At 28.3% G+C, this 21,080-nt stretch overlaps 1 protein-coding gene across 1 annotated transcript in view; it reads left to right on the top strand.

Moving 5' to 3' along the window:
• LOC142333503 (vesicle-fusing ATPase 1-like) overlaps nt 1–18,233 on the top strand; it is a 49,904-nt gene extending 31,671 nt beyond the window's left edge. Inside the window, exons 13-17 of the mRNA XM_075380759.1 lie at nt 362–546; nt 3,260–3,418; nt 4,902–5,041; nt 8,351–8,438; nt 17,463–18,233. Coding sequence (XP_075236874.1) covers nt 362–546; nt 3,260–3,418; nt 4,902–5,037 — 480 coding nt within the window. The 3' untranslated portion in view covers nt 5,038–5,041; nt 8,351–8,438; nt 17,463–18,233. The remainder of the gene's footprint in view (nt 1–361; nt 547–3,259; nt 3,419–4,901; nt 5,042–8,350; nt 8,439–17,462) is intronic.
• Nucleotides 18,234–21,080: the final 2,847 nt, after the last annotated feature.

The following is a 21,080-nucleotide window of genomic DNA, read 5'->3' on the forward strand; positions in this document are numbered from 1 at the left end:
AAGCCATGTCTTACCTTAATTCTATTATGAAATTACTGTCACGGGATCCTGAATCCTCAGTTATGATGAATTAATTAATCATTATAATATTACAGTAATGTAACAAACATTACATAATATACATGGTTTATTTTGATTTTTTTAATATGCAGTTTAATTAAATATTTTTTTCATTCCTGAGGATGTGGGATCCCATGAAATTAGGTTCATGATAAAATTAAGGTAAGATATGTCTTATCTCAATACTCTGCACTAGATGGTTTATAATAATAGAATTTAAAATATAGAAATATATTTTTTTTATCAAGAAATATTTATATATATATATATACTTCATTAATTTTTATTATTTACATTGCAGGTATTTGATGATGCTTACCGTTCGCAATTGAGTTGTGTATTAGTTGATAACATTGAACGTTTACTTGACTATGGCCCAATTGGTCCAAGATATTCAAATTTAACATTACAAGCATTACTTGTATTGCTTAAGAAAGAACCACCTCGTGGACGTAAACTTCTCATATTTTGTACAAGTAGTCGCAGGTACTTTTTATTTTTAATTAACATATTTTTAAAATATATATTAAGAACTGCTGAATAAAGTAATAAGTATAACATTTCTAAAATAAGAGATGTCTGTTGGTTCTTACACCATCTTCAATCAGGCTACAGTAATAACAATATTTGATAAAAATATTGTCTGTTATGTATGTACATTGTTTAATTAAAAATCGATGCTGAAAAAGATTAAAAAGACAGATCGTCATGTGACAATTTTGCCTCGAGTTTGTCTTTTTTCACTTTACGCTTATTTTAAGCTACTCTCCTATTGAGTTGAAGCAGTGTGCATAATGTATTATTTCATTACAGAAGAGGTATTACTGTGTTGCTGTGATGTACGAGGGTAAATCAAATATAAACAGGATTTTATTATTTTTTTAAAATTTATTTACTGAAAAATAAAAGGCAAATATAATTTATTTTTCTACATAGTTTCCTGCTTTAGAAATACATTTTTTCCACCAGCGAGAAGGAAGGTTTTTTATTGCAGAATTATAGAATGAAGCTGTTTGTGTCAGGAGCCAGTTGCCCATGAATCCCACGCTCTCATCTTTAAATCATTGCCCTCCTAGAGCTTCTTTTAGTGGCCCAAACAAATGAAAATCGCTAGGCGATAGGTCTGGGCTGCAGGGAGGATGATAAAGTTGAGTATTTCTTCTAATTTTGAGACCATTAGAGCTGCAGTATGGGGCCTGGCATTGTCGTGGAGGAGGATGGCCTCTCAAATCAGTTGGTCTCTTCTTTTGTGGGGATATGCAGCCCGTACCTCATTCAACAGCTTGCAGTAGTAAGCAGCATTGATTGTGCATCACTCATGCAAAACTTCAATGAGCAAAATGCCTCGCTGGTTGAAAATGAATGGTTGAAAAAAATGGTTGAAAGAACCTTGCCAGCTGACAGTTGAGTCTTTGCTTTACTGAGGCTGCCTCCCCTTTCCTCCACCACTACATACTGACTTGTTTCGACTGGAGAGTGTAGTGGAGACCCATGTTTCATCGCAGGTAATGATCCAAAAATGCATCATCTTCTTTTTTCAAACCTTGCTGTAGGTAAGATTTACAACCTCCAAATGTCTCAACTTCTGATCTGCGGTCAAAAGGCGAGGGACTCATCTGGAACAGACTTTACGGAACTGTAGATCGTTTGTGATGATCGCTTGACATAACTTCCAACCTGTTGTGAAATTCTGGATACTCTCACCCGTCGATCAAGGGTAATGCTGGTCCGAAGATGGCAATCGTGTTCTTGATTTTCTACTCATTCTCATTCTTCCTTGAACTGTATGCCAGGCAACACTTGAGTCCTTAAGAATATTTGGTCACTGAACTGTGCAGTCAATCTCCGGAAAATTTCCATCACAAGTGTTTTCCGACATCATGAGTGTTACTGATGAATTGGTTGGGAGTGTAGAATGTTCGGCCCTCTCCACACTCCTAATGACCCCACCCAAGCATACTAGCCCAGTCCTACCAACCGTAGACGCCCATGAACAAAAATCCCATTTATATTTGATTTACTTGTAATATATTTTGTAGTTTTATATAAAAACTTGTAACTTCATCAGGGACTTTTTGGATGAAATGGTTAGCTTCTGCTATAAACAGTTCATAACTGTTTATATTTTAATCTTACTTTTGTTTTAAATCTTGACTGCTCAATTCCAATCCACCTGTAATCAATCCATTATCAAGTGATCTAAAATGTCATGTTTGTAGTTTTTAGTTTTCTTCACCTTAACTGATTGGGTTGGTCTAATGGTGAACTTGTCATCACAAATCAGCTGATTTCAAAGTCGAGAGTTCTAAGGTTTAAATATCCTAGTAAAGGCAGTTATTTTTAAGTGGATTTGAATACTAGATCATGAATACTGGTGTTCTTTGGTGATTGTGTTTCAATTAACCTTACATCTCAAAAATGGCCAACCTGAGACTGTACAAGACTACACTTCATTTATATTCTTACATATCGTATTCATTCATTCTCTGAAGTAATACCTTATGGTCATTATGGAGGCTAAACAGAAAAAGAGTTTTTTCACCTTGCCTTTTTAAAATTAATCCTCCCTTTTTCTAAAAACAAATTGAGGATCACCTCCTTCTCATTCAATCAATAAAATTAGTTCTTATAGTAATGATAACAAGCTTAACATTTTATTTAGGCATTTCAGAACAAAACATTATGGCTTGATTTTGTTAAAGATGAATTCAATTTGATCATCCCATAAGAAATTGTCATCTAATAATACACACAGAAATTTTGCTTTGTGTGAAATAGAAATACTATCATTATTATTATTGGGAATTCTACCCACATGATCAGCAATCGTCTACCTGCGGAAAATAATTCTTCCATATTTAAAGTTAGTGTATCCATTTATTTTGTGTGTTTGGAAGCATTAAATGTTGACTTTTTGGTTGATAATTCTTTTATTTAACTTGTTTTATCAGTTACCATTTACTACTTACTAGTTGTGTAAAAGAAAATGTCTTTAAAATACATTCTCAGCTTTACACAATATATTGGAAGATTTATGGCATACGTGCTGTTGTTCTAATTTGGATTTTCAGAATTTTTGTTTGCATATGATGTTCTGACCTGGGGTATTTTGTTATATGGTTTTTAATATACATTTACGTGTTATTTATTGAAAAATGTATGATCTGTTTAGCATAATTAATTTCCTTTATTTTTATAGGCAAGTACTGGAAGATATGGAAATGTTATCCGCATTTACAGCAGTATTACATGTACCAAACTTAAGTAAACCTGAACATTTATTAAATGTTTTAGAAGAATCCGATGTCTTCTCAAAAAAAGAATTAAGTTCAATCCAAAAACAGATTCATGGACATAAGTAAGTTCTTTATATTGTTTTATATCTATTTTGTATTTACTAATGTATACTGAAAATGCATTTTATATGTGTATATATATATATATATATATATAGTGTTAAGCAATAACAGGAACAGGTTCATACTTTATAACAGTTACTATGATATATGGAAATGAATGTTTGCAGCAAATTCTTGTCTAACTGGGACTTGAACTCAAAACCTCTGGAAGAAAGAGAGATGCTGTCATTCTGCCTGCCATAGGCAGATGTTTTCTAATTTATTTTCTGATTCTTTGTTTTTATATTCTGTATTGTCTATTTTATTAGGTTCATTCAAATATGTCGGAATTTTACCATGTGGACTGAGAAAGAGCAGTAAATGTGGTGGGGCATGGCAGATAGTCAGTTAGATGTGTGTGGAGGGGAGCTACCGGTCAACCACTCCCCTAGGTTACATTCCCACATCAGTAGCAGAATGTCTGAGCAGGAGAAACCATCATCTCTATCATCCATCATCATGATGACACGCATCATAATGTGTGTAGAACATGTTACAAACGTCTTCCTCAGACCAGTGTTAATGATGACAACATTCAGGTTAGGTGAACATGTGGAAGGTGACTGCCGCATAACTGTCACTGAAATTGCATCAGAAGTGAGTATAAGTTTTGGGAATGTGCATACGATGTTCAGACATTTTTGGATACAGCAAAGTGTCTGTGAGGTGGGTTTCACGTCTTTTCACTGAAGCACCCACCCATAAATGTCCAGAAGTGGCTTCTGAATTACTTTGAGAAAGAAGGAGAAGCATTTTTGGACTGTATTGTGACCTGCAATGAAACATGGGTCCACCACTACACCTCGGAAAGCAAGAGGTTAAATATGGAATGGTGGAAAAGTGGGGAGCGGACACTGATCAAGGCAAGCGCTTGTCAGCTGGAAAAGTTCTGGCAATTGTGTTTTGAGACTCAATGGTGTGCTGCTGATTGATTTCCTGCACAAATGAAGAATGAATGGCAAATGCGGCACACCACTGCCAGTTGTTGGATGACATCATCAGGGCTGCTTATCGCAAAAAAATGACACTGGCAACCTGTTGGCAATGTATGGTCATATACTGCAGCTCAAACTGGTTAAAATTCATTGGTCATTTCTTGAATGCCCACTGTACAATCCAGATTTGTCACCATGTGATTTCCTCTGTATGATGTGCTGAAAGAAGCTTTAGGAGAGAAAAAATTCAGAGATGCCATTGTTGAGTATTATGTGTGCAGTTGATTGTTGGGTCAGCCATCTTGTTTTTTTTTATGAGTTGATCTGGAAGCTAGCTATTTGGTGGAGAAAATGTATTTCTGATGAAGATAAGGTGATTTATTTGTAATTTTGTTTAATATAAAGCTATGTAAACAGATTCTGGTTTATGTTTGAATGACCCTTGTAATAATTTTTCAAAAGTTATTATTTTTTTTTTTTTTTTTGATTGTATTTATTATATTTTCAGAGTGTTTATTGGTATAAAAAAGTTACTGGCTCTAATTGATATGGCTAGACAGACTGAGGAATCATATAGAGTGGTTAAATTTTTGAGCCGACTGGAAGAAGAAGGAGCATTAGACACAGGCACTTCAATACATTAGACATGTAAGTGTATTTTATTTCAATCTATTGTGTACGTATTCATTATTTTTAAGAGATTTAAAAAAATAGGAGATTCTCAATTTGATTCATACGTATTTTTATTGTGTTCAAGCTGTTATGCTTTTTAATAGACTGATTTTGTTGATTTTTATGTGGTTGAATAAAATCAAGAGCAAGAACAAGAATATATTTTTTGTAAATATTTATTTATTTACTTGATCATTTTTCTTTTATTAAATAGGTCTTGAAGATACTTACCGATAAAAACTATTTGACTGTATATTTCATTTTCATTATTTTTTTGTTGTTGTGGGATTGATATAGTGTAATGATACACAGCATGATTTCATTCCAGTATTCTAAAAGTCTATACATGCAAAATTATAGAAAATTAGGTATAAAGCTGTGGATAAAAAAAAACTGTAATCCCAAATTTCAGGGATTTTTTTAGCTCATGCCTTGCAGCAGTTTCCTTATTATTGGTTTCTCTGCATTTTTTTTTTTTGTTTTGACAATGATTTCTTAACTTTTGATTTTTTGCGAAATATTTATTTTATTTTTTGTCAGCCTCTCCTTAATTTAAGTACATTTAAAACTGAAATGTAAAATTTTTTTGAAAAAAAATAAAAAAATAGAATCACTTAAAAATGCACTAAAATTACAAAACAGTATTTTTTCAATTCTTTCTTTAATTTTGATTATGAGGTTGACATCAAACTAAGAGTTAGTAAATTGGTGATTACTTTTAATGTCTTGCTGACTTCAAAAAATAAAATTTAAAAAGAATTAAAAGCATTATGTTTTAGTATTTAGAGTGTTTTTTTTTTGTAAGCCAGTTCTGTTATTTGTTTTTAAGTATATTTTATTCAAATGAATAATCAATTTTTGGAGGTATCTCCACCACATTCTGGTTTTTATAAATAATTCTAGAGCTATGAATGACATCTACTGTGTCATGAAATTTAAAATAATAAAAATTTATGTTTACTTTGTCAAATTCTTTCTGTTAAGTTGAATTATATCTAACAGTATTTGATATGAACATTATAGCTAGTATGAAACTTTTATTATTGCGTCTCTGCTAATTTAAATAAAATCTTTCTCTTGTAATCTGTATGTGAATTCATTAACTTTTTTTTTAAAATTAATCATGCATTATGAATGTACAAATATATTGACTACAGTAAATAAAAAATAATAGTAAATACTTAAGTCACATGTAAGAACTTGGCAGTTGCATTTTTTTTTTATTTACTTTAACTTTTATTTTTGATTCTTATAATTTTTAAACTTTATTATTACTTATAAAAAGGAACTCATGAAGTACTTACAGAAATGTTTTTTTATTTTAATATATTTAATAGAAAAAATGAAATAGAAAAATTTGATTCATGAATCTTGGATCACTTTTCTACTCTGAAGATCATAAACAAGTTCTTGAACATTAAGAACCACATTTTTATGATTGCAACATGTCTTAAAGTCTTTAAGTATAATTACTAAGAGAAAAAACAAAAACAAAATCCTTTATCTATAAATAGACCACAAAATTTACCAACAACAATTTTATTTGTGTCCTAATTTATGAGATGTTAATGATAATGGGTTTTGATCTCAAACTGTTTGCATAAGTTGAATTTATGTACGTCAAATGTAATTTAAGTTTACGAAGTAAAAAGCGAGCACTCCATTGAATTAAATTATATCACCATTTCTATGAAATAGGGCTTACAAAGTAATTTTTCTTTTAAATATAATATTAAAAATGAAATAAAATGTTTAGAATATAACAAATCTCTGGAACTTAATTGATATTTTGTTTATATATATATATATGAATTTAAAAAAAAAATTAACAGTTTTGTGATAAGTCAATGAAATTAATGGATCTAGAGTTGAAAGAATATAATTTTGTACTGTTGTCATATTAAAGAAAATAAATTTAAAAATATAAAAAAAATATAAAAAAAATGACTAGAAGTTACGTTGGTAATTATAAAATTCAGTATACTTAATTAACTAAAATACACAGTAAAAATGCAGTCAAGTAGTTTTGATTTCAGTGAGGCATGACTATTAATAAGTGATGTGTCTGGGATCACACTTGGCATCAATACTTATTTTCATATCAGATCCTGTTTCTTGACAGTTGTTGTAAGGCAATTTTAACATTCATTTATTTTCTCTCTTCTGATGAGAAAAACTGTTCAAAACATGATTAGATTTTCAAAAACAAAACTATAAGTATTGTGGAAAAACACAGTTGTAAATCTGTGAAACAACAGCATAAATTGTAATTTAATGGTATTAATAATCAATATCATCAAAAGAATCAGTTATAATAGAAATTGGTGACTGATCAGCATGTGTTTGTAAGAATAAGGCTATTTTATGAGTTATAGTCCCTAAAAAAAAACTTAAATCAAGTAAGATTTGAAAAAGGTCAATGATTTTTATAAAAGTGTTTTCTGTAATATGTCAGTAATTTTATTTTAAATTTTTTGTCTGTGATTAGACTAATACAGTAACAATTGGACTACAGAAAAGTTTATGCGAGGGTGGATCAAATATAAAGCAAGACTTTTCATTCTGAGTACATAAGTTTGAAGTTTAAAGAAGCACTAGGACAACAATTCCAAGATGATGCGTCGGTGGAGGCCTTTGTGCACAATTGGCTTCTGATACAACTCTTCGTTTTACAATGCCAGGATCAAAAACCTCCCAATTCACTGGGAAAAATTCATTTCCTAAGCAGGAGGTTATGTTGAAGAGTGATGTGTTATGGCTATTTGATTACGCCAAATAAAAATTAAAAAAAATAAAGTTTTGTTTTTATTTGATACACCCTCGTATTAATTTCTCTTACACTGATTTCTTCCACTCATGTATTAATAATTTGTTTGTTTGTATTAATTTAAGTTTGATGAATATAATATGAGAAGCAATTTTTTTTTAATCTTTGCACTACCACCTGCAATAAAAGAGATGTTTGTTAATTTAATTTGGTAACATTTTTTTGTAAAATTATTTAATTTTTTAATATTTGGCAATCACTAACACAAGTCTATATGAATTGTACATATAAAAGTTAAAAGCATGGATTTTTTTTCTAAGAAAAGTTGTTTCTTGTACTGTTAAATAGATCTGATAGACTTTAATTCAAATCTTTAAGTATTGTATCAGAACTTGTATCTTAATAATATTGATTGGGAATATTTTTAATCTTGGGTAGTCGTAACACTGCTGTGATGTATTATTTATTTCAAAAAATATTTTGTTTTTATTAACATGTTTTTCTTCTTTTTTTCTTAGGTCAATTCACGTATTGGACTCCAACATTCTATTGATAGCAATTACTTAACTGCCTAGATTATAGAAATAATATGATATCCAGCTTATGGTAAATAATGTAATTTTCATTAAATTTTAATACATAATATTTAATCATAATGTTTATTATTATGTATTAATATTATTTCCTGTTAATTCCTTTCCTTAACTATTATTATTAAATATTGGTCTTGGGCACGATGGAAACCATCCCGATTGAAATCTGTCTCCGAGTTGATTGTTTTATTTTTCTATTCCTTCTGTTTCTGCATTCCTTTAAGAAGGGATTCTTTTTATATATATATATATATATATATACACCATTTGGAATTGTCAGTTGCTTCCTGGGGTTTATCCAGGGTACCACGTTGGCACCATTTAAAAGTCGATGAAGTAACTGCTTTTTTATTGGAGCTCAGTAAGGTGGTGATTCTGCCTGCTGGACTATCCTACTGTCGTTCGCTGTTCAAGAGTTGCTTGAAAAGACAAGACAAATTAGTGAGTTAGGTGTCCCTCAGATATAGCCCTACAGTTCTTAAATTTCCTAAAATATAAATTTCACTATTAAATAATATAGTCAGTTATTACTTGTGAATCAAACTGTCATTTTTATAATATTTTTAATTTTTTCTAGTTCTTAATTTATTCTTAGTATTTATTTATAATTATAATTATTTTTTTTTACTGTGATGTACCTACCTTGAATTCTGCTCAGGAAAATTAAAAAAATAAATTGCTTCCATATTTCAGTTTTTAATAATCTTTTAGCTTCCTTATATTTTTAATAAAATTTTAATAACTAATATTATATATTTATGATTTTTAACTGATAAACTATTTATTTTTTTAAGTTCCAATGAGTGATCGAATTTGTTAAAATTTTTGGGTTAATTTACTTCTTTTCTTAATATATCCAACAATTTTTTTTTAAATGAAAAATTTCTGTACTGTTTTTATTTTAAATGTTTCCTCAAATTTAGAATTGCATATTTTGATGTCTTATGTGTTGGTTCGTAGAAAGAGGGTTTTTCAGGTGGCTAATATTAGTGTTGTGAAACCTGATGAATACATTATGTGGTTGTAAGTTTAAGAATATTTTTTAAATATCTTATGTCAAATCATAACTTTTATTATATATTACATTGGTTTTTGATAAATATCTTAATCAGTAATTTCAGTCATAAGTAACATTTGTAATAAAGGATTTATGTAATTTGTTGTCGTATTGAGAGTTTGACACCATTTTTATATAATATTTTACTGTGATATAAGATTTAATGAATATTGCTTCTAGCCTTCTTTTGGGATACTCAACAAGGCGCAAATTTTCACTGTGAAAACAAACTTGCAACAAAGCAGGATGAGGTTTGTAGGATATAGTGCTGACTGTGTGGGCAAATTCCTCCTGCTTAGGCAGAATCCATGCTGGAGAATGATTGCGCGACTTTGATAGTTTTTAATACCTGGATTACATAGTCAATAATGTATATACAATTTCTTTTTTTTGTTTTACTTGAGAATTTATGAAATGTTATTTTACAATTTTTGTTTGTTGTCTCTGTTCATTAAAATATTCCTCTTGTAACTTATGGAATAGTTTATCAGTTTTATTTTCTATAATTTCCCGTGGTTTTTCCTTATTAGTGCAAGTTATGATCTTATTCATTGACTTTTTTCAAACAGATTACATTATAATGGAACTTCGATTATTTCTGGTAATTGAGAGGAAAAAATTTCATGATACCCAGTAATTTAGTTTGTTGAGATATTTCCTATAAATATTATTTACTTCCTTTATTGTTTTTAGTTAAATGATCCGATTTTTAGCATAAATATATTTATAGAAATAAATTTATTCACTGATAAAAGTATTACGTGCAATTTCATTTTAATTGTACTAACTCTATAAAGTTTGTTTAATGTTCATAGGTTTTTGAAATAATATCAATATTGTTTTTTTTTTTAAACATTATATTATATTATATTATATATTTAGCTATTTTGTGATTTTCCTTTCCATTAGTAATTCAACTAATGAAATTTTGCTTCTAGATAAGTTGTAATTTCAACATTGAAGTACTAACCTAGTATCTTATAATGTTGTGCAGGTATGATTCCAGTCACTTGATCTCTCTTGTTTTCATACATTTACCTTGAACATAATGTGTATTTCACAAAACCTTACATTTAATGTGGTTAAACTTGTATTGATTTTTTTTTATAAAATAAAATGCATGCAATAAATAAGGTTTTGTTACAAGGGCTATTTTTTTAATTTTAATAGTTCACTAATAATCTCTTTCGGTAATCTGCTTGATAACTTGAAATCCTAGTACAATATCAGTTTGCATTAGAGCTCATAATTTTATGAACTTAAACTGTGAAGGTAATCTTATTCCTGTCTTAATTATCATAATTTTATGTTGAATGATCATTATCGCTTATATCCATAGTCTGATTTAGTATTTAATAAAATTTTATTTTAACTTCCTGGTTCATCTACATAATCCTTGCAATCAATCTACCATGTTTGTTAACTTTTGGCCCTTGTTGAAGCTAGATAAGATTATTGGTGACATGTTTTTCTTTACTGTATTCATTGGTGTTAAATTTAAGTTATCAGTAAATAGTATAAATAGTTTTTAAGGCAGTAGATTTTTGAGTAGTATCTCACATCAAAGTTTAAAAACAAAAATATGTAACTGTACTTGTACTTTGACAGCTGTCACATATTTATGACACCAACCCTTAAAATGTTAATAGAGGTTATGTTTATACTTGTATTGCTTAACATTTAATTTTACTTTTGGAAAAAAAACAATTATACATTTATTAACCACCTTCATTATTATTCCCTTTCCTTTTAATGCTGTTTATTCCAGGTTTCATTTCATTAATACAGCTATTTGATATAACACACTAATTTTATGAATATTTAATATTTTTGATTAAATAGATAGTAATTTTAACTAATTTTATTTGTTAATTTTAAATGAAAAAAGTTAAAACCATTTAATATAAATAGTTATACATAATGTAGAATATATTTGTTAATAAAGCAATATCATAATTATCTGTAGTACATATATATATTATATATATATATAATGTTTTATATTTTTATCATTATATACAGTATACATAAAATCTATTATTATATTAAAAGTATAATTATAATTTTAAAAATACGTTTCTGTTCTGCAAAAAGGTATTTCTTATAATATTTTTTCCTGCATGTTGTTTAAATTGATGTTGAAAATTTACATATTATTATAATTAAAATAAATTATTGTTGTATATTGTACTAGTTTACAATAAGTATTATTATTTTTGTATTCTAATTTATTATTTTATAAATTAGGATTACATTTTGGGTTATTTTGATAATATTTTGCTGATTATATTGTTATTGTTGTTGTTGTTGTTGATATAATATGGTATTTAAAGTATTAAATGTGTACATTTTATAATTATTATTGTAGTTTTTTATATATATAATTTATTCATTTACATACATTCCATTGTATTATTTTACACACACACGCACACACACAAATAAATATATATATAGTATTAATATATATATATATAGTTAATTAATAGTATTATTTCCAATGATAATGGAAGTGTTTTAAAAGTTTGTTTATTTTTTATTGTAAATATATTTCTTAAATTAAGATTAAAGTGTGATTTTGGGGATTAAACTTGGGGATTATATATTTGGCATTTAAAGTGTTCAAAATATGTTTTATATACCTATTTTAACCTTTCAAAGTGGGACCTAGTCATCGGTAATCGGTTTCTCCAACTGTAGGAATAACTGAAGGAATGTTGTAGATAAACAACCAAAATTTTTTTTTTGTATGTCATTCATTTATCAGTGAATCTTTACAAATATTTTTATTTTTACTGATAAATAACACTAAATAATTGTATAATACAGATGCAAAGTTGTAAAAATAATGTTTGTGATCGTTAGTATAATAAACATTATAGCCTGTTTTTAAAAAAATTGCTTTCTTGTGAATACTTAACCTATAGACTTAACCTATTTTGTTGGATTTCTATATCATTTACCTTCCAGTCAGGGGAAATGTTTAGTAGGATGTTTCCTCATGCCACAGCATTCCTGGTTGGCTAATTGTGTTCTTTTTAGGTCTTGACCAGTTCATAAGTGGTTGTTTAATTTCTGGAAGAAAAGCACATTTTTTGTTCACCACACGTATAAGTTGGTCAACACAAAACTTTTGTGTTGTGTTGTCTTAAAGTCTGTCTTAAAGATTGGACAGGATGGATAACCTCTGGATTGACGGGCCTTAAACTGAATTAAAAAAGAAGTTATTTTGGTTTTACCTTGATACCTTAGAGGATAGATTTTTCTTTTTCACCATTTTCTGTTTTTCTTTGTCCTTGGTGTCTTCTTCCTCATTTTGGGTATTCTGGTTGTATATTTGACCCTACTAGATCCACAAGAAGCCAACAATTTTACAGCCCCGTTGCATCTTTGTTGTGATTTAGAAGTCAGGTGCCCTATATTTCTGTCTATTCTTTTTTTTGTGTAGTGGCTACACAAAAAGTGTCTATCAGACAAAGCTGGGATTCCTAAAGTATAAAACACAGAACAATACTAATTGATTTTAAAGTAAACATTAATGAAATCAAAATATATTGATTTTTTTTTTTATAAATATCTGTATGATAAAACTTAGATAATTTTCATGTTTGTATACATGTAATTTAGAGGTTGGAAACTGTTCCTTTAGAAACTCTGTACCTTTCCTTGGGTGGTTCTTTAATTTCTGGAAGAAACACAGTTTTTTTTTTGTAAGTAGTAATTTGCTGCTCATATTCTTTGTAAAGATTCCTTAATCTTGCTAGAGATTGCAATCCAGTGCTTGCTATCTGGAAGGAGCGTTTGTTTTAGTCGAGTTACTTATCCTGTATTACATTTCCTTCATGGATAGACCATCTTTTCTACCACATCCTCCTTTTCCCTTAAACTTGATCTCTTCTTTGTCATTTTGGGTTCTTTGGGTATGGGTTTGTTACGTACTGAGGAAGCCAGGAAGTGTAAAGCTAATGTATTCTTAGTGTGGTGTGGTGAAGAGCATTCTGTAGATTGATTAGGGACTCTTGTATCTTTTCCTGTCAGTTGTTTCAGTATTGAAATCAAAAGAGTGTCCATGATTTGTTATCTTTATATATGGCATGCTATTTAGAATACATCATTCCACATTGATGGGTTGTAATTTAATCTATTTTGAGTATACTAATACTACCTGCCTGCCAACTTTTAAGTTTTTTTAAGGAAATTTTCTTTGTTATGATTTAATAAAGTAAATAAAAAACTTACCAAAATAAATTTAATTGAATTTAACAATTGTATACTTATTAAGAAAAATTGTGTTACTGAAAATAGTCATGTGAAAGAAAACACTACTCTTTCTATACACAATTAAGGAGATAATCTAAATAGTATCTATAAGTTAAATCAGTTGAAATTTGTTATTAGTTAAGTTTTAGTAATGATAATTTTTGGTTCGGTTTGGAATCAGGATTTTCTGCTGTGGTTATCTTGTTTTAAATAAAACTTAAATTTGTTAAACTTTCATTGTTTTTTATTATCTTTACATTAGTTTTCTCAGTAATAAATTACCTACTAATTTTGTTAGATTTTTTGTCAATTTAACAAAATCTAATTTAAACCAAATTTTTTTTTTTCGACTTATAACAAATCAAACTGCTGAAGACATAATTCTGGAACTAACTTTTTAAAATAATAAAATATTATTAATGAGTTTGCCTGATAATTTGTGTCTCAAGAATTTTTGTGTTATATAATTTTACTTTTGAAACTGAAATTAGGATATAATTTTTTTTTACTGTACTTAAAAACAAAGAGTTTTTGAATTTACACTTATATGAAATTTTTTTTGTTTATTTTAATCTGTTGAATGCAGTGTCTAATCCCTCATGGGAATTTACAGAATAAGTAAATAGGGCAGATGGAGAAAAAAGTTGGATTTGAATGGTTAAGAGTTAAAAACCATTAGAATGTCGTGGGTAAAAACAGTTGTGAGAGGATATTATAGAAATAAGAGAATGACTGCAAATGATGAGGTAGAAAAATGTAGGGTTGGATGATAATACACATTGTTTATGAAATTAAAGGATACTTTAACAGAAATAAACTATGAAGAAATAATATTTTTTTGCTTAAGATGTTTGTAGTATTATAAAAATTGATTATGCATAACCATAAAATTATTCTATGTAGTAGTATTTCTTTCAAGGTCTTGTTCAATACCTTTCAAGTGGTAGCATATTTTTATGCTTCCATACTTATAATTCTTGTGAAGTACATGTATAATAACACGTTCAATGTTATACACTAAGAATATATGTATATTTTAAATAAGACAAAACAAAATAAAAATTCCTTTTTGGCCATGTACTTTTTTGGAAATAATAAGTTTTTTGACTTTTATTTATTTTATTTTGTAACTGTTTTTTTTTTACAGTTTCTAAACTCTGTTAATATTTGTCTAATTTTTTGTCATTAACCACATACATCCACCATATACCACATACATCCTTGAGTGGAATACACCACACCTGTGTGGTATTATATACCATAATTTGCACTTATTTTCTGTGAGATAATGGAAACAATAAGCGTGTTTCATCAAGTTGCTAAATTTAAGACGATAGTTAACAAACATTTTGATCTTCAGATGTATGTAATATAATAAAAAATAATTAATTCTTTTCTTAGATATAAATTAGTGATATTAGTAAACAATTCGTTTGTAATTAAATTTGTTAGAAACAATTAAATAACTTATTTTATTGTTATCAGTTTTTTCAAGCTGAAAAGTTAAAAAAAATTATTAAAAAAGAAAAGCAAACATTTAGATGTTTCATAAAGTTTAACTTAACCATTTCAAATTGAAATTATGTAATATTACATTATACAACAATCCTGTAATCATAGCCATTAATGTATGAGTGCAAAATAAGTTACAACACCACCAAGGCTGGTGTCGTAAAGTTCATAATAGTGCATTAATGGCGATTATAGAGAGTTGCATACTCTGTTTTTTCTACAGGTGAGAAAATATTGGGATTATTGTTTTAAATCAATGATAGAGAATAGATTGTTTATAAATTTAAATATTTTAAACAATACATTTCTGTGGCAATAGGTTATTAATCATAAGTTCTAATATTAATAAGTTAATATAATAAGTTTCTTTAATTAATCATAAGTTCTTAATATCAATAAGTTAATATAATAAGTTTCTTTAATATCAGTTGGTTTAGTGGCTTTAATATCAAATGTTTCATAATGGCCCTCATTATGATACAGTTCCAGCTGCATTATTCAAACTATAATACAGTTGTAGAAAAATATTATTCTGTATACATATATAACTTATATAATTTTTATCATCTGAACAGTTTTTACACTTAACTCGCTGTTCTGAACACGTTTCATAAGCAAACAAAAATACATGTTCTAATATCATAGCTATAGTTTTGTTCTTTTGCCTCCTAAATCTATAACAAAACTGTATAAAACATTTACATACTTAGAAAGCCAGGCTGTCTTAATTTACACTCTTTAGCTAAGTTAATCACAAAGTAATAAAATGAAACTAAATTGTGAATTAGATAAAAATGAAGATATAATAAATCTTTACTGACTTGTAGATATTGCTTTAGAAAAAAACCAGAAAACTAGAGAAGGTCTAGTATGCTGTATAAGTATCATTGCATTCAATGTAGAATTACATTTTTTTTTGGTAAAATTTTATTTGAATATTTAACAATCATAAATGAGATTTTAAAAAACTTTTTTTAAATCGTTTGTGGTTCTCTGTTTTTTAAAGTAATTAAGACTTGCGCACTAAATCATATTACAGAAAATTATGGTATGGCTTTAAACTGTTTAAATCTTTATAAAACTTGTATTTTTATTTAAAAACAAAATCTAACATTATCTTAAAAGTTGGTAGGTATTTTATTGTGGGTAGGATAAGATATTTGGGGATAAAATAAACTTTAGATAAAATATTTAGCAATTATATGTGATGCACCGGTTAAGTTGTATAAAAAAGATAACATTCATTCTATTTATGTTTATTAATTTCTAATATTCTTTTCATGTTTATTTATTGTTTTTTTGAACTCTGCTTATTATTATATCTAGTGCTACTTTTTTCTTTTGCTATTTTCTGTATAATTTTCCAAATCTTGTAATTGATTAGATATGCAAAGATATTTATGTAGGATCATACATAGTTACTTTTATTTGCTTCATGTAAAATTAATAAAAGGAAAGTATGAGAACTGCAGTAAATTGTGCTTGTTGTTACTAATGTACCAGAAGTTGTTCAGAAAAGAAATATAGAAAATCAATAGATAAGAGAATATGTAAAAGTAAGAAAAATTTTTGCTTTAAAGTTGTTGTTAAGATAATAGTTACTATTAATATTTTTTTCTAAGATCACTATAGTTTCTGTGTTTAGTTCTGCTTACCTTTCTCAGTGCCATTCTTTTATCTCTTGGTGTGTTTCAGAATCACTCCATTATCAAAATTGATAAAAGAATGAAACTAAGAAAGGTGTAAGCCGTGCTAAACATAAACATTTTTATTTTTATTTTTTTTGTATTTGAAATGTTCTTTTAATCATTTCAATTTTTAAAGAGCATGATTACTAAACTTGTTAGAATATTTTCTTAGTAATTTCATTGCACATTGTTGAGATAATTTTTTTAAGTTCTTAAATATGCTAGAAGACAACAAACTTCAAATTGTTACTGAAGATGTTACTTTAAATAGTAATTTCTGGGATTGTAGATGGGATTTAACAGGATTTCATTATCTAAGCTCACTCAATATCTCTTTATACTACTTTTGGTTCATGCTGTGCAATACTAAATTTGTATGATATATTAAAATTAAGTTAAAAAGAATTAACATTGATTTTTTATATTTTTTCTTTTGCGTTTAATGAATATACCTTTCTTTTTTGTGTTATATTACTTTAATTCTCTCTTTCTATTGTTTTCATTCTAAAATTTCTTGCAGGATGATTAGAAAAATGTAGTATTAACTCCAGGTATAAATGGATCCAGTCATTACCAAGCTACAATATGTTTAAATGCAATTATAAATTTACATTTAAAAAGGTTTTACAGATTGGAGTTTTTACAGAATTGTTTTTATGGTTATAATAACTTTTTTAATAAATAGTCTACATTTCAGAAAAATAAACGCTTTGTGAAGAAATCTAAATAATTAGGTTTTTGAAAAATTCAGTTTAAATTCTGTCATTAGAAATGCATCGTAAAGATTTAATATGGCTGATGTAGTTATGAGTGAAAGTAAAATTTGTAGATTCTGATTTATGTTTGTCTGATCACTACAGTTTAAAGGATGTTGTATTTGTATTTTTTAAAATATGTGTGTTTATATTAAAATTACATGAAGTGGTACAATTATTTCACTGTTTTTTTTTACTTTGTGTATGTGGAAGTACATTTAAGTATAGTTTATTGAATATAAATGTATTATTGTTTTTAAGAGTGTAATTTTTTTATTTCTACCATTGTTAAGATGTTGATTGTGATCGTACCTATATATAATTTGTTATTAATTTGTATATATTATGGCAACAGTACATTTTGTTTTATGTTAGTTATATATTATATATTTTTTTGTTTTTGTGATATAAAAAAAAAAAAGATTATTTATTATAGACTTAGATGAATTGTATATTTGTTATTGATTTAATAGTTATTTATTTTTAATCTATTATTTATTATGTATATACAAGCTATTAAATATATATATATATTAATTAAATTGTTGATTGTTATTTTTTATTAAAAAAATATACAGCTGCATCAGTAGATGCAAATAAAAAATATATAAGATATGTCCAGACATTAAAGATATATGGTAGATAAACCATGAGAGAATTAATTAATCATAATGGTAACACTTTTTATTATTTGTCTGTTCTGATGTATTGACTGAGAGAATTAATGTTCATATGTGAAAGATTTTTAAAATTGCATTGTCAATCCAAAATCCTTTCTTTTTTGAAGTTTTGTGATATACCAGTGGGCCAGAAGTCACTGCTGATTATAGGAATGTTTTTCTTTAACAAAAACTCATTAATTGGAAGTACAGTGTGACAAGGTGCATTGTCATGATGCAGCATCCAGTTGTCTTTGATGGCTGGTCTCAGGCAGACAACTCTTTTCCCCAGTCTTTCAAGAATTTCTCTATAAACATATTGATTTACAGTTTGTCCTGTAGGCAAAAACCCCTTATGGACAATGCCATTACTATTGAAGAAACAAATTAGCATGGTTTTGATTTGTTCATTTTTGCTTTTTTGGGATGTGGTGAGTTTGAAGTGTGCCACTCCTTGCTCTGACATTTTGTTTCTGGGTTGTACTCAAATATCAAAGATTCATCACCATTAATACATTTTTTTAGAAAATCAAGATAAGTTTCAGTTCACCCTAGAAGATCGTGGCACATTTCCACCCTGTTGTTTTTCTGCTCAACAGTGACATTTTTTGGGACCAATTTTGTACAAACCTTTTTCATGTCTAATTCATTTGTCAAAATTTGATGGACTGTGGTACGGTTCAAATTCAATTGTTCTGCAATCATTCTGACAGGTAATCGCTGGTTGTACCACATCAAGTCTAATTTGCTCAACATTGTCGTTATTTTTTGACATTAACAGTCTTCCAGAGCATAGATCATCCACAACTGATTCTTGGCCATCTGAAAATGCTTTAAACCATCTAAATACTTGAGCTCGTGACAGAACATCATCTTTATATACACTTTTCAATTTTGAAACTTTTTCAAAATTGAAAGTTTAACGCAAAACTTGATTACACAACGTTGCTCACAATTAGTATCTCATTTTTGTAACACACAACAAAAACTTGTTTCACGAAAAGTTTGTTTACATCTTACGTGGCAATAATAGACTAAAAATATTACCTAATATAAATCCGCTATTCATATAACCGTATGTTTACTAGTAACAAGAACTAGTCTCATTACTTTATTTACAGACCTCTTAATTTAATAATAAATATGTGGAATAATCGTTTTAACTCTGTTATATGGACATGGAAGGCTGTCTACAATTTACAAAAACGTTTTGAAAGAAATGCATCTGCAGTGGACTGGTCCAGGTCAGGTAGGCCATCATTAAGTGATGAAACTAAGCTTAAAGTTTTACAAGTGGTTATGCGGAGCCCTAAAAAGTTTACTCATAGGCTATTCTGTTGAACAGAATATTTCTAGAACTTCTGTTTGTTGAATTTTACATAAGGCTAAATTCAAATATTACATACCTAATCTCATACGTGGCCTATTGGAAGATGATCCCAATCATGGGCTTCATTTTGCAAGACTTAAATGAAGTAAGAGAAGGTGATAATGAGTTGTTTTCTAAAATGATTTGGAGTGATGAGGCAACTTTCAAATTAACTGGTCACGTCAACAGACACGACTGTATCTATTGGTATTCAGAGAACCATAGAAATGTATTTTAGAGGCAGCTTGGTGTTTTCAAACTTTCAACTTGGTGTTTCCGTTTCGTGTGGTATCTCATGTCATGGAGTAATTGGGCCTTGGTTTTTTTATGGAAGAGTAGTAACTGGAGAGAAGTAGCTGGAAATGTTGGCAACCTATGCTGTTCCTGGGCTACAAATGAACTAGGACGACTTCAACTTACTTTACGTACAACATGATTGAGCCCCACCCTGTTATGCAACAGCTGCGCAAAACTACATTGATGAGTTATTTTGTGGGAAAGTTAGGAGCAGTAGAAATGCCACCCAGATCTCCAGACCTTACACCCATAGATTTTTTTTTGGGGGGGATTATTACAGTCTGGGTAACAAAACCAGAAGCAATTGAGGGCTTGAAAGATGCTATTCAAAATGCTTTTGAAGAAATATTTTCCAATACACGACTGTGCTTAAGTCGTGTAAAATCCAATACACAAGTATGCTTATGTGTTCCAGGTTGTCTACAGAAATGAATTGGCAAAGATGGAAAACAATTCGAGGAACAATGTTAATAATCCTGTAGCGTCAATAAAGTATTAGTTATGAATTCACTTCGTTTTTGTTTTGTATTTAAATAATGACCTTTACAGTGGGTAATGACTTTTGGCACACTCTTTGTTATTTATAAGTGTAAAAAGGTAAATGCCTGACAAGAATTCATAAACATCAACTATTTATGGGATAAAAAAACTATTTATGAATCAACAAAATTTCTTAAAGGTTGTACTATGTATAATTGGAAGGAAAAACTGATGTTCATGAGATGCAACCAAGTTGGATTTTTTACGAACTTCATAAAATTGAAGAGAGTATTTGTACAGTTTTGCTTTTGATGATGACAGAATTGAATGACTACTTGATAAAGTTATGAAAAAAAATCAAAAATGACTATTAAAAATGAATTATGTACCCAAAATATTAATACACAAGATAAAATGTGCAGGTTCTGTGCTCTTTTTTTCATCTGATACAGAGGTAGGATATAACTTCTTGGGCCTTGTGACAGGATGAAACTTCTGTTAATCAGTATCTCATGAATTAAAGCAGCGATGTTGACAACAAATAATTTTCTAAAATCAAGAAATTCAAAACATTGCCT

Source organism: Lycorma delicatula, chromosome 12 (assembly GCF_047948215.1).
Source record: "Lycorma delicatula isolate Av1 chromosome 12, ASM4794821v1, whole genome shotgun sequence".
NCBI lineage: Eukaryota > Metazoa > Arthropoda > Insecta > Hemiptera > Fulgoridae > Lycorma > Lycorma delicatula.